At 38.2% G+C, this 16,244-nt stretch overlaps 1 protein-coding gene across 2 annotated transcripts in view; it reads right to left on the bottom strand.

The window, feature by feature from the left end:
- GPSM3 (G protein signaling modulator 3) overlaps window positions 1–16,244 on the bottom strand; it is a 778,689-nt gene that overhangs the window by 406,441 nt on the left and 356,004 nt on the right. The window contains exon 3 of one of the 2 annotated variants that reach the window (XM_044083194.1): window positions 1,786–2,082. In XM_044083194.1, coding sequence (XP_043939129.1) covers window positions 1,786–2,082 — 297 coding nt within the window. The remainder of the gene's footprint in view (window positions 1–1,785; window positions 2,083–16,244) is intronic. The other variant, XM_044083195.1, reaches the window with a different exon arrangement.

Raw genomic sequence — 16,244 nt, 5'->3', positions numbered from 1 at the left:
GATCTTATTGGCTCCAGAAGACAGATTTCAGAGAGTGCAGTACAAACAGAATACACAATTCTAAACATGGAATACGTTTCATATGAAAATAGGCTCAACAATTTAGACAGTTCTCCTTGTTGTATAAAAGAAGCAGAGATGATTTGATTCAGGTCTACAAGACCTGTTATGAGTAAATGGGCCTATATCTGATTGAGGAATAATCATAAAAAAATTAACAAAAGAAAAATGAGAATATCAAGAGGATTGAATTGGTACGTAGACAGAACAACAGCACAAAATTTAGTGTTTCTAACTTATTACTCTTATGGGTCCTGGCTGGATTGTCTTCTGTAAGGAATGTTCATGTCCTGTGTCTGTCCATGTGGGTTTTCTATAGATGCATCTACTTCTTTCCACAGCCCAAAGATATAGTAGGTGAACTAACAATCCTCAAAATTGCATGTTATCATTCAGGCAGTATGTGAATGAGTGTGTGCATGCATCTGACCATGGACCAATGTCCTGTCTACGACTGGTTTTATGTCTTACATCCGTTATTTTCCAGGCTAGAACTCAGCATCCCTAAGATCCTAATTAGAATAAGGCAGGTGTCAGAGAATGAAGAGGTGAATGAAGTAACTGGTTTGCTGAAAGAATGATATTCATAAGGAACAGACAGACAAACTTCATTAAATGTGCTTTAGACACTTATAAGGGAAAGTTGAATAATAAGAGATGCCAGCTATGGCAAGGAGTGACCATAATGAACTTTGCTTTTCTGGCCATATCTGTGCACATATGTATAAACATGTGCATTGACTGTCTTCATAACAAGAAAACTCTGGTATTGTGGCACTTACACAGTTATATTAGACATAATTAGAAGAGTTTTAAGGTCTAATGTAGGTGTAGAAAAAACCCTGATGCTTATGCACAGTTTTGTATGATTTTTATTTCTGCTTTTCCACCTCCCCAAACAGAGATAAAATTTACTGATTAGTTGCCAAATGTAGACCTAATAGCCACTGATACATATTTGGGAAGGCATTTTATGCATTATGGTTCAAAGGAGTGAGTATAACAGTGCGGCATGAAGTGTGCCATTGCCAAATATGAATGGACTGGAGAAAGCTGCATTTAGGTATGCTGAAAAGAATAGCTTTCTCAGATGACTTGCACTGTCTTTGTGTAGATAAATATCCATCAGTGTACGTACTTTACATGCATTGGAGTTCAATCTACATCCATTGCTTAAGGATGTGAGAAAGAGTAGAAATAACCATTATACATATGTGATGTTTTATGAACTGTTGAGCTACAACAGTCATTTGTAAGTAGTGACTATGATCTCCAAATTAAAGTAATCCAATAGGATACACGCACACACAAATGCATCCCCTATGGAGGTCATAGGTGCAGCTTACTTATCACTGTGTTTTATCTGGTATTTTGTGCTAATTGTCATTTTTTAAGTGTCTTGGTACTGCTTGGGGAATTTTGTGTTTTATATTTTCCATTTCAGTGCTTAGTCTGTAGTACAATGTAGCAGATAAAGCTATTTGATCTCTGTGTCTCCATGGAATTATAAGACAAGAAGGAGCAATGATCATGGAGATAAGATGGGTCTCCAATAACTCCTCCTCCTCCTGCTGGTCAGTGCTAGTAGTGCAGCCTGAGACCCCACACCGGAAGCTTCATGAAGTAATCTGCCCGTCACCACCCTTTTTAGGCATTATGTCACTTTACCTGGTTTCATTAAGGAGTTTCTCAGTGTTAGCTACCCACTGCCACAATTTTACTGACCTCTAGTGGTGTTGACAGAGAATCCGCAGGTCTGGACTCCACTATGATAATGTTCTCATCTGCCAAGTTCTCTTCAGGTGGCATTGTCACATCTGTGCATTCATCCAGTTTAGGTAATAACTCTTCATTGTCAAAGGAGGTAATCTGTGTCCCTCTGTTTCCACATCTTTGTGAAAACTGTTGCCTATCCTCTTCTTCTTCTTTCTCCTCGTCTTCCTTTTCAATATTTTCCACAGCTTTTTCTTCTTTCTCCTCTCCTTTTTCATTGTCTTTCACAGCTTCATTTTCTCTCTGTAACTTAAAAAAAGCAGACTTTGAAATGCACATATCTGTATGATTGTTATGTTTATCAAGATATGCAGTCTCCTAAACTGTCATAGAACTATTGGGCTGAATAGGAACATGCAAAGAAGTTAATTAAAGACTTGTAATATGCTGATGTATTTCCATTTTATAATTTAAAAGGTGCACCCGTTGGCTTTTGTTGACATTTTTATCCTGTTTACTTGAAGGTGGTGACAAAAATACAAGAAATACTAGCAATTTGTGTGATTATGTGGAAAATAGAATTTTTAGATGTGCACTAGATATTTCATTCAGAGTTTTTAGTGGTATAAAGTGGATGTTATTTTACTGGCTGAGTTCACAGAATGTACTGATCTGCCACAGGTTGTTGTATTGTTCAATATGTGTAACTGCTTCACCTTAACAACTGTGCCAATTTCTTGGCTTATTATTAACAGAAGAAAAAATAAATATTTCATAAAATAATGTATGGCTCTTTATTATGTATCATCCAACATTCCTTCTACTTAGATCTGTAAGGAAAAAGACCCTATAGGTTTCTCCACTAAGTTTAACCTTGCCACCATTAGAAAACACTTGATGAATGCCTGGTTAAAAACAGAGAAGCTTATATTTTACATTTAGCACCTTTCATTTCTCAGGAATTCTGTAAATAAATAAGTACATGCTCCTCCGTATCCTCATAATCCAGATAATCACATAAGAATTTACAGGATCTTTATTTTTATGATATCAAAGGAAAGTATGTCAAATTTTTTATGTTGACTCACATGCATCTGGAAGTAACATACAGCTTCAGCTCAGTCTGCTGTGTTGATAATAGTGTGCAAATATTTTTTTTTTTGTTCATCTTTCACCCATAGCACAAACACTGAAGTGACTACAATGTCAATATTTATTTATTTGCTTTTGTTTACTGGGAAAGTTTGTCTGGGAACTAAAATGCAAATTTTCAACAGGGGCAGTGGAAAAAAGCTTCAAAACACAGACAGCAATACATTTTGACAATTCAAAAAGAAAAATGGTCAACAATCATTATTTATAAAGTATTTCAAAGCAAACAGTCAATAGATATTATTTTCAAAGCATATTCAGATTAAGGAAATACATGTTTTTAAAATATTTTGTGTAGAATCAAAAATACTGTATTAATACACTTGTATAGTATCCACAGTGGACAGAGTTAGGATTGCATACTTCAAACTGCAGGTATGGTACAGCTCTATAGTTTATTAGTGATATTTTATGGCAGATTTGAATTGTTGATTTGAATTTTTGCGGGTTATTTAAAAGCCTGATCGGCTTTGCCTTGGAGATGGCAACAGAGAATAATGAGTTACTGTACTAACTATTAGATTTATTAGCAAAATCTTAGGGTTCTGTTTTGTATATGCCACTGAATGAGATTTGAGAGTGAGGGTGGATGTGAGTAGCAGGGAGAGGGCCATGTGCTGAAGACGTTCAAGCCAGTTGAGAGTATTGAACACTGTGTAATGATAGAAGAGGTTTGGGACGCTGCAGGCAAAGTTGCTAATTTTGTTTTAGGTGCTTTCTAGTTTGTGTTTGGTGGAAGAGTTGAAATTTGTGAATATTGCTGAGGCATATAGGAGAGTAGGAAGGAAAAGGGAGGTGGCAGCTATTTTTTTAATATGCTCACTTAGGAGGTGATTTGCTGTGTAAAGAGTGCATAGTTTGCAGTTTGTCTTTAGTGTCACTGTGCAGATCAAAATTGATCTTGTTATCAATGATAACTCCTAATAATTTTGTGTCTGTGACATTTTCAATTTTTGTGTTGTATGTGGAGATACTATTAAGGTCAGTTGTTTTTATTTACATTTTTTAGGAAGGAATAGTATTAATTTGGTTTTGTTGGGGATTAAAAGTAACTGAAATGTATTTAGCCAGTTTTCTACAGAAATGAAAGCTTCCTGTGTGATGGTTTCTAAAGTGGAAAAGTTTGCGGATGAGCAAACTAGAGTTGAGTTGTCAGCATATTGTATTATGATGGGGAGTTTTGATTTCTTGTACATGTCATTAATGAAGATATTGAAAAGTACTGGCCCAAGTATAGAGCCTTGGGGGACTCCTGTAGTGATTGGAAGGATAGTACGGTGGAAGTCATTACATTTTACAGACTGGTTACGAATATTTAGGTAGCTTGTGAACCAGCTAGTTGAGGGAGTCATGAGGTATTTAAGGTTTAGTCTTTGGAGTAGTAATTAATGTGAGAATATGTAGAAGTCCATTGAAAGGGTAAGGACAAAATTACCTGAGGTTTTACTTTGATTAACGGTATCTAGGAAATTTATTGGGCAGGGTCGGGTCAAAAGTCATGCTGAGTTGGAGAAAGTAGTTGGTTATCATGTAGAAAGGCTATGAGTTTCTGACGTATGCATTTTTCAAGTACTTTGGAGAGGGGAGGAATGATTGCTATAGGGCAATGATTTAACAGTTCAATGGATGTGCCAGTGTTGTTTAATGGGATTATGAAGGCTTCCAAAGGCTGGGATGTAATTTTCTTTAATGGATCTGTTGCTTAGGATAGATACAGGTTATCAAATGTTGTCAGCAGCTATAATGAGGTATTTGGATGGCAGGTTTTCAGCAGTTAGTGTTGTGATGGGATATCCATGGGACAGAATTTTTTTTTTAAACTTTTATGTCTCAGTGGGGCTTGTTGCATTAGTGTGGTTAAGAAGGAGTTATTTGTTTTTGAACAGTTTGGTGAGACCTAAAAGTGCTTTCCTGATAGCTTGAGAATGTTCATGAACATTTTCTGTGGTCTGAAGGAAGATCACCTATGGCAGAGTTCAAAAAACTGTGGGTTAGTACATTCCACTGGGTTTTTGGGGCATTTCAGTGGCATCTTGACGGAAGTTTTTGCCACTAACAAATGGAATGCAGTTTATTTTGGTCATTGCTGCTTATTTTGTTAGTATGTTTTAATATTATGACTAACTTTAGACAGGTGAAGTAAACTGTTTGGACTGGATGTGAGCTGTGTAATGGATGACCATAATACTGGCAATTTGTTTCAGTGAAAGTATGAAACTCAAAAAATGTGACCCTTATACATTATGAGAGATGACCCCCTCCTATTCATGCTGGGGGCTTATCCCCTTTACCCTTCATGACATATAATTATGTCCAAGGTTGTGCTATGAGAAGAGAGCCATCTGAACTGGGCTGTGAATGAAACTGTCATTGATTACACAAGTATGGATGGCGCAGTGGTGCAGCAGTAGCGTTGTTGCCTCACAGCAAGAGGTTCTCCGGTTCGATTCTCGGCTGGGGTGTCTTCGGTGCGGAGTCTGCATGTCCTCCCTGCGTTCGTTTGGGTTTCCTCCGGGTGCTCCGGTTTCATCCCACATTACAAAGACATGCATCTGGAGCCTTTCTCCCCGGGCCTCTGCTGAAAATTGGCTTTGTTCTAAGTCGGACTTTCCCGGTTAACAAATGTAAAATAAAAAAAAATTTTAAAAAGTAATTACTGCTGGACTCCTTGTGAGGTGTAATAGGCATTTTAACATTCCTTCTAACATTTTCATACTAGGTTTTCAGTATATCACCTGTACAATCCTACATCAAGAAGTATAGAAGGTTCATTTTGTAGTTCTGGATAAAGCCAGCTTAATAATAAAACATATATTTTCATTACCATATCAGTTTATGAAATAGATTTATGCTGAAAATTGGAGTGAAGCTACCAGAAACTGACAACTGTGTGGATCACTTTGAATTTAATTTGAAGTCTAGTAGCTTCAGTAAGTAACAATAGGCTAGATTAGAATATGAAAGCTTTTGTGCTTGGGGTAGGAAGCTACCACAATCCTTCACACCACACCAGATTCTGTAACAGACCTCCATGATACCTCATGCTGCATAACTTTATAAGGAATCAAAGACACTTCCTCTTATTAAAGAACTGGCTAGCTCTTTAAGGCTACACCACAAAGCATTGAAAGGATGCAGTAGTGTGTGACATTGTTCATTAAAACCAGTGGTCCATTGTGGTACAAGAAGAGCTCTCCTGTATTCAGACAGTAATGGTGTCGACATATAGGAGATTCATTTTACCTGCTGAGGATGTGTTTTTATATCCTAAGTGACCCCAGTGAGCATGCATGTTAGTGTCCAACAAAATGTTGGCCCTTTTGAATATGGGAGTCCTCATTACTTAATTACTACAACTGTTCGGTGTGAAATAGATGAGGACATGCACATGGCTTGCCAGCTGGGTCTTCCCAGCTGTTGTACTACAATCATTAAGCTTCCTGTAATGTCTGCAGTTCTGCTGTGACATATAGGTGGCACTGCTAGGGTTGCCACCTTTTCAAATTCCCAAAGTGGGACATTTTTGGTACAAACATCAGATTTTGCAGGCCAAAACATGCCCATGGCCAGTACAAAGAACATAACTTCACTTGTTTGCCTAAATAAAAGCTTATTCTTGTAGCATTTTAGCTGCTTATTCTGTTTCTTAAAACATTTAAGTCTTTCAGATACAGAATAACTGTTTTATGCAACTATTACATAAAATATAGGAAATAATGTTGCCCTAAAATCTCAGGACATTTGCCATTTTTACAATTTTTTTGCAGGATGCAACTTCCCTAAGAGGGACTGTCCCTCACAAAGTGGGACAGGTGGTAACCCTAGGCACTGCAGGAAGAGATGACTATGAGAAATGCCAGGGGTTATGCACAGAAATCAGCTATATTGTACTATGGCTGCCATCCATAATTAATGGAGTATATTAACACAGAATTTTTTGAATCTCAGTACCTGTAAATGGTGGAGCATACCATGTATGATGTGACAGTTCTGGTGTAGCAACTGAAACTGGTTAGATGTCTTCCTCTCCCTGTTATGGTGTCATATGGGAGAAGCTTTGCTGTATTGGGGTAGCTTTGCTGTATTGATGAGCCTCTTTTCAATGCTACAGCAAAGCTTTCAGAATTCTTCCGAATATTTTTGCCCAAAACTAAATGAATGAGATATGTATTTTAAGAGTCAGGCTTAAATGTATTTTTCCCAGAAAATGAAAGTTATTGCTTTGCAAAATCACTTACAACACTGCATATTATAACTTTACTGCCTGGATATTTGATGTAGCGATATAATAATAATAATAATAATAATAATAATAATAATAATAATAATAATAATAATAATAATAATAATAGCATGCCACTGGTGCATGGAAAAAAACTACCACAGTCAAGTTGCTGCTTTTACTCTGGCACATATGGCTTCATAACAGGCAATGTTCAGAAATTTCACCTAGAATTCATAGCATGCTTATTTTTTGAATGTGAGAACAGCTTCTTCGTTTGAACAGATTAAAATGCATTTTATGTCTGAAATTGAAATGTTGCAGCCATTTTTCAAAATCCTCTTTTGAATTAAAAATAAAATCTGGAACCCAGCTAACCCTGAAATATTCGGGAACTAATCTAACTTCCTACTACTAAGTGATAACCTGGCAAAATTTCAAGACCCCATAAAACCTGGGAACACTGCTGTCTACATGGAACCGTTCACAAAAACCCTCTGCAAGCATGTTAATAGCTTCATAGAGGCAGCTGTAGCCACCAGGAAGAAGTATAGAATTAACTCAAAAAACAAGCCACCCTGTTGGAATCACAACATCAGTAGGTTATATAACAGAAGGAAGAAAATCATGGAAAAAAAATAGGAGGTGCCACACCCAACAAGATAAAAGAACTCTCATCAAACTAAACAAACTTAACTCAGAGGACAAATAAAGTCTACTAAAGCCAAATTTGAGGTAAATTTGATCTCCCAGGCCAAATACAACTACATGGCATTCTTTAGCTATGCTCACAACCTCAAATATAATACCCCCACTGTGTGGAGAGCTCATTGTTAATGGAGCCACCTATACTGAGCCAGTAAATATAGCAAACCTAATGGCCAACAAATTCAGCTCTAACTTTACCCTTCTCTCCCCTTCAACCTTCTACCAGGAAATGCCATCAAATATGACTGCCCCCTGCTGTCACTAGGGAACAGGTCCTTAATGCTCTCTGTAAGGCCAAGAACACTGCACCAATGGGCCCAGACAATATCCTTACAAATAACTTGAAATATGACCTATTGAGTCCTCTGGAATTGCTATTTAACTGTAGCCTCCAAACAAGCTTTATCCCTCATGAATGGAGAACAGCAACATTCATCCGTCTCCACAAAGTCTGGCCATCTACAGACCCAGAAGTAGCACTAGTCTCATATGCAAATTCATGGAAATAATCAGTAATGACATAGGAAGCCTCCAGACACTGGACCCAGCCCAGTTTGGTTTCATTAAGGGAAGGTCATGTCTACTCAACCTGGCGGACTTCTTTTGAGAAGGTTACCAAAGCAGTGCATGATGGCAAAATGGTTTACAATGCATACCTTGATCTGACCAAGGCATTTGACACAATATCCCACTTGGGCATTGTTGATGAATGCAAGAGGTTAGGTACAAACCCTTATGTCTCCCTGTAGATAGCCAGCTGGCTCACCGACAGGACCTAGGAGATTATATTTTGGGAATTCACCTCTACAAAGGGGCCAGTCACAAGTGGAGTCCCTCAGTGATCAGTCTTGGAACCGCTCCTTTTTGGCATTTACTTCCCTGAAGTCAAGGCCAATGTCAGTGGTCTCTGGCTGACTAAATTTGGAGATGATTATAAATTAGGAGCTGTCATTGAATCCCCCACTGGCACAAATGTTCTCCAGGAAGAGCTGACACAGACAGACAACTGGCGTCAGAGCCATGGACTAAAACTAAATGCATAATATTATCCTTCTGGAAGTCATCCACCACTGGTAACTATTATATTGACAACACACCCTTGTAAACAAAGGTATGGCATCTATGCCCAAGGAAATCATTGTTCCACCTTATTTAACATTCATTAGACCTGTCATTGAGTACAAATCCCCCTTTGGTATGTACCTAACCAGGCATATCCAACAATTGGAATGCCCACAAAGTTTCCTCATTAAAAGAATACAGGGAATAAGTAACATGTCCTATACAGAATGCCTAAAGGCCCTATCCCTATATTATGTCTCTTTCAGGCTGTTGAGGGGAGATCTATACCTGGCATACAAGGCATTGTCAGACTCTCCCCCGCCTCTGATGGACCTCCTGCATATTTGCAAAACAAGCAGCAACAGCAACAGAATTACCATTTCTAAAGACTTAAAGCTTGCCTGTGATATAAATAGGACCTACTGGAGAGACAGTCATGTATTCCAGAGACTACCTCTTCTCTGGAACAGGCATACCATCTATGTGAAGCAGTGTTCCTCCCTAACCCAATTCAAGTCTAACTTGGACAATTGAATGGGGAATAAGAAATTCATCCCTGTCATCTTACTCCATTCATACTCCTGCTGTTACACACACACATTACTACACATTGTCACATACATACTCACACACACACACACACACACACACACACACACACACACACACACACACACACACACACACATACACACACACTCATGGACATTGCCACACACACAGACACCCACTGAACATCACCCCCTACACACACACATGATTGGACTCACTGACTCACTCACCAATACATCCAAACACGTTCTCCGACACACAGACACAAACACACAGACACACACACACACACACACACACACACACACACACACACACACACTTACACACAAACAAACTCTCCACCCCCTACCTATCCTCCCTACTGTGACTACCCAGGCATTTACACATACAGACACACACACTGTCATCTTACTCCATTCATACGCCTGCAATTACACACACACATTACTACACATTGTCACATACATACTCACACTCACACACACACACACACACACACACACACACACACACACACACACACACACACACACACCTCTACATCTCTGCTGAATTTTGCTTAACTTACATGTTACAATGTTCCACCCATTATCTTCAATGGGTGATAGCAATCTTTTAGCCGGCATAAATGTTTCATCTGTCCATCATAATTTATGCAACTGATTGATTCAGAGAATCCCTCAGCTGTGTAAATCAGTAGTTGCAATAATTTCTGGGGGAAAGCACATGGCTGATTAGCATAGCCACTCTTATTACCATTTACTATGTCTGGCAGAACTGCCCTATGGGCTGATATTTTCCACTTATGGAAAAGCACTGCTGTGGGGCTGTCTCAGAATCAAAAAGAATTACAGTGATGGGGGTATGCTGATCATGGTGAGGCTTCCCACTCATGGTAACACTTTCTGAATCCCAAGGAGAATATGCTAAGCTTCTGAGTAGAAAATATTGAAAATCATCAACACTTTCTTACCATTTAATTTGAGAAAGACTGCATTCATATTTGGGCAATATTCAGAATTTTCACCTGTGTTTTCATTCATTCATTAATTGGTATTATTGCATGTGTGTAACTATTGCCAGTTTTCAGTTTTGTAATAAAATATAAAATATTTTTTATGTTGTTAGCAGACAAATAAAAGAAGCTCTAAGTCATTGCTGATAAAGTTATTCTGTATTAGTCTGTCAATTATGTATACAGCAGTAAGAAAATTAGGGAATGCTAAATAAACTGTAAAATTTATAAAACTCTCAAAAATAATTATTAAACATAGTATTAAGTTGAGACAATTGCAATTTATAAACATAGGAAACATGCAGATCATAATGCAGAATTTAAATGTCAGGTTTAACAGACAGACAGACTTCCCATAAGAGGTGCAAATTTAAGAATTTAAGAAACTGCATGCTATGTGCAGAATTAGTGTGGCAATTACTTCCAAACATCCCATATTCCAAAGACATACATAGGTGGATTGAATAATCTAAACTGACAGTAAGTGTGAGTGTGTGGTATGGAAGAACAACTGCAGTATGGCTAGCCACCTGGTGGTGTGAACCTTGGCTCTAGATGATTGATTGAGGTGACACCGCAACCCCATGAGCAGCAATGGGAAAAAGGGTTTGGGGATGGATGCAAATGAATCAGGATGTAATGATGCTGTATTTTTAAAACTGTGCCACAGAAAGAGAGGTACAAAAAAATTTTTATCAATCAGGTTTAATATTTGTTCCATGCAATGCAAAATGCTTATTTATGTATCAAAATGCTCATGTGTAATTTTGATACAAAAGGATTTTCAAATAATAGATTACGATTTTTAAGTGTAATGGTCATGCGAATATTCTACCTGTCCATATTGATTATTCTGCCACTGATTCTTTATGCCTGAAGAAATAACGGTTTTATGTTATACACAGTGTAAAAATGCTTATTTGTGTATAATTGTTATACAAAAGGTTTGCAAACAATAGCCATTAAGATCATAGCTAGGTTTCTATGATTCTAAATACAAAGGTCATGTAATTAAGTTTTTGTTTACATTTTGTTACTGAACTTGATTCATGATGCCTGAAGAAGGATTTGCATTCTGTCTGACAGCAAGTGCTAGTAGCAATTTGTTGTTTGAGTTAAATTTCAGTTTAATAAAACATTTTTCAAGTCTTGTAAAATGTACAGTTTATTTAGTATTCCTGCAATCTCATGCTGCTATAGAGTTAATTGCTGTTTTATTTTGTTTATTTATATATTGGTTCTTTGAGCTTTGTCTTTTACATGGTGCAGTTTGGAGCTTTTGATGTTTTTTATGCCACTAAGAAAGAGAGACTATGAGTGTGTGTTCTCTGATAAATGAGACAAATCGTTTCATTCCAACAGAACTTCTAGTTGAAGTTAATATGGACATGGAAGGGTATCAATGAAGGTGAATTTAAGTCTTTACTTGTAAAAATGGAGACTTCCAAAGAGACTGCATGTTTTGAAACAGCCTAATTTTAGAGAGTACATTAATAATTGCCCTCTAAAGAAGTGGCAGGTAGTTAATTTAGAAACTTGCTTTATATATATGAAACTAATACTGAAATTTTCAGATGTAAAAATGCAATCATTAAAGACTGAATGTTCCATTAGACACAGCAACATACATAAGTAAAGATTTTTAAATTCTTGATCTGTTTTTAAGTTCATTTTAACAGTTTATATCTGCTTTAGTTAATGTCTTTAAGCCTGTATTAGTTAATTCCAATTCATAGTTGCACTGTGTTTTGCTATTTAAGTGTACTAACTGTTGGTAGTAAACCCTAGTTTGTGCGTGCCAGACTAGTTCAAGATTTCTGCTTGCATTAAGACAGTTCAAAGCCAGTTTGCACAGAGTTAAGGGTCTAATAGTTTTTCCTTCCCACCCACCCCATTATAGTTTTGTTCTTAAACCCACTGTATCTGTTGTTGCCTGTCTGTTATGATAATTTGACAACAAAATTTCCTCTGTCTCCCCGTTTATTGGCTGCTGACAATAAGCATATAAATATTATTTTACAAAGTTTCCCCCTTAAACTATTCACAAGGCTTCAAGACTTGATAAAATCAATTAATATTTAGTGTGCTGATACTGCTTAAACTGTTTTTAGATTTTTATTTACATTTAGTTGAGTTTAAATTTGTAAGGTGCCTTACACTACCCCTTATAGTTGCAAGCACTTTAAATTAATTTTTACCTGTAAAACTCCCCAGTACCTAGTTGCACAAAGAGCAGCCAGCTTTTGCAATGAGGAGTACAGCCCTACAAGTACAAATAACAGCCTTGTAACCAGCTGTTAACCCCTCTTGTAAATCCACTAGTAAAAAAGCACAAACAAGGATCTTTAACTGTGGATTTGTACTTTCTCACTATCTGTGTTGCTAGCTTTCTGGATTTGGGCATATTCCTGAGGCAATGTCTCATGCTTATTGACAACCATCTAATTCTAAAGCAAGCTGACACTGTATGTGAGAAATGTGGGTACACAATGCCACTGAGGCAAGGCTCTCACTTATAAAAACAAACAACACCAAATCGATCAGTAACACACACACACACACACACACACACACACACACACACACACACACACACACACACACACACACACACACTACACGTAGACCCACATGTGCTGAGATTTTGAATTTTAATTGTTCAAAACCTCAAAGGTCTCCCAGATTTATTCCACAAAACAAGTACCCTGAGTTACCTGCAGAGTGCTCTGTTAAGACAACACACACCGAGAAAACAGCATCATCACAAGGTGTCTCAGCCTGTAAGTTCATAAGGCAATCTGACATGCAACACAATATTTTAGTTACAGCAGATTCTATTGTGAGGCATACATATGACTACTCACCAGGCTGAGTAAGGACAGAGTCATTGTCAGCTGCATTATCATCGGCTAGAATCCACCGGATCATGCATTCATTAAAGTCATTGCACCATAAGGACCAGTCTGACTCTTTTATAGTCCATGTGGGTGTAAATGACCTGAGACGTATGCCCTGGAGTATACAAAGAGAGAGACATGGTAAAGCTGTTGGATTATGTGTCTGAAGCCGGTATAAGCCTATCATTGAGCAGCATTCTACCTTCACCAAGGATGATGTCACGGTACCAGCAGAAGAAACATTATTTTAATTTAAATTGGCTTAGTTTTTGGTGTCACTCCAAGGAGGTACAATATTTCTGTGCCTGGGAGGATATGGTAGACAGACCACACTGTTTTAACAGGAATGGTCCACATCTCCCCCACCCAAGTTTTTTAATATTGGTTAAAACCTTGTCTGCACCATAGTACCATTTTTAGGGAATGGCAAACTGGTAAACCTACCAACATAGCTAAGTAAGCTCAGAATAATCTCAAGATCTTACTGCTCAATGCCAGGAGACTAAACAGGAAACACCACTCCTTGCAAGCTCTCCTCATTCTGGAGAATATAGACTGTCTAGTTACTGAGACTTGGTTTAAAGCCACAGAGAGCACCCCGGCAGTGCAAGAATGCAATGCCTACCACTCATTTAGACCAGCTACTGCAGAGGTTGGTTCTAAAGGTGAAGTAGTCTCAATTTGCATCAAACACAAACACACCTCAAGGCTGGTCAAACAGTATGACACACTCGAGCTTCTCCATGTTCAGCTTACCATATGTAAAGTCCCATACCATATCCCTGTAAGCTATAGGTCTACCCCCATGACTCAGGAAGCCCAGACCACATAAATGAATGAACTGGAGACACTCCTCATTCAACCCAAACACATATTCATGGGTGACTTTAACTACCACAAACGTGCAGACCCAGGTATTCATGGACTTTGTTAACACAAACTCTCTGGAACACTAGTCTGCATGCCCGTCAAGGGCACAAGTATCGTTGACCTGGTCCTCACAAATATGGGGGGATGATGCACCCCCCAGTGTAAAGTCCTTATTGTCAGGTCAGCAGAGCTGTCTCCTTTGAAAGAAAAATATAAGCCTGGGACCTCAGCTAACCCCGGAACATTTCAAAAATATTCCAGGACTAAATATCTCTTACTAGGTGGCAGTCTAAAAATTCAAAGCATCCCCCAAACCCTGAAAACACAGATGACTATGCAGAATTGCTCACAGAAACCCTATACAGTCATTCAAATAACTGCAGAGAGACAACTGTACCTACCCAAAATAAACATAGGACAACCTCCTCAAACAAACTACCTTGGTGGTGGAATCCCAGTACAAATAGGTTGTATAACAACAGAAAGAAAATCATGTCTAAAAACAGGAAAGATGCTGCTCATCAAGGTAAAAACTCTCTCATAAATCTGAACAGATAATTTACAGGACTAATCAAGTCAACCATTTAAGAAAAGAATATTCTTCCAAACTAAGGCAGGCATATGTCTTTCTTCAGTTATGTCCACAACCTGAAAGGCAACACCTGACAATGTGCTGAACTAATGGTGAATGGAACTACCTATGTGGAGCCAGAGGGTATAGTAAATCTATTGGCCAATAAAGTTAGCTCCAGTTTTGCCAGCAGTAATGGGGTGACTGCGATAATACCAAGAACACTACTTCAGTGGTCACTGATAGTATCCCAGTATGCTTCCTGAACAGGATTAAACATAACCTTTTAGGCCTGCTAGAATCTCTATTAAACAATAGCATCCTGACAGGCACTGTGTCAAACTAATGGAGGATTACAACAGTTATCACTCTACACAAGGAGGTGGGGGTGGGGGGCTTCCATAGACCCAGGGAACTACAGAAAAACAACTGAGTAGTTTCATATACAATTCCATGAAAAAAATTCTCATGTATCTGATAAACAGTGACATAAGAAACCTACAGCCACTTGACCCAAGCTAGTTTGGTTTTGTCAAAGGCTGGTTATGCCTAGTTAACCTAGTGGACATCTTTGAGAAGGTCACTACAGCTCTGGATGAGGGAAAAACAGTGCACACTACCTACCTCAACCTAGCCAAGGTATTTGAGACAAGGCGTCATTCAGGCATTGAAGATGAACTAACAAAATTAAGTATACACCCATATGTCACCTGATGGATAGCCAGCTAGCTCATTAATAGGATAGAAGAAGTTAGGATAGTGGAATCCACCTCCTCAAAGAGGCCAGTCTCTAGTGGACTACCACATAGGCTTTTGCTGGGGCCTCTTATTTTTTTTTTTACCTTTATTTCTCTGACGTCAGGGCAAAAATCAAGGGCCTCTGCCTGAATAAATGTGAAGATGACTGTAAACTTGGCATTTTCAGTGAATCCCTTAAAGACACAGATACCATGGACTAAGACTCAGTGTGAAAAAAAATGTATAATAGTACCCTTTGGAAAGATGGCCATCACTGGAAATTACCACATTGATAATACACCTCCAAAAGGTAGACCTAGTGGTCAGGGATTTTGCAACACATGTTGACAGTAACCTGACCTTTGAACATCACATGTCTACTGTACTGAAAACATTATTTTCCATTGAATAACTTATAAGAGCATGGCATCCAGATCCAATGAGGTCATTGTTTCACTGTATTCAGTCCTCATAAGACCAATCATTGAGTACAATACATCCTTCAGCATGTCCTTAACCAGGCACTTACAACAGCTTGAGAGACCGCAGACGTTCTTCACTAAATGAATACAGGCATTAAACAACAAGTCCTGTGTGGGCCATTTCACAGCTCTTTTCTTGTACTCAGCCATCTACAGATAGCAGTTCTTCTGATCCCATTCTGATGAATTTGTTGCACTT

The sequence above is a fragment of the Protopterus annectens genome, chromosome 9.part0 (assembly GCF_019279795.1).
Source record: "Protopterus annectens isolate FY-2018-M chromosome 9.part0, PAN1.0, whole genome shotgun sequence".
Classification (NCBI taxonomy): domain Eukaryota; kingdom Metazoa; phylum Chordata; order Ceratodontiformes; family Protopteridae; genus Protopterus; species Protopterus annectens.
Note: the sequence above shows the minus strand (reverse complement) of the source record. Positions and strands in the feature narration are given on the sequence as shown.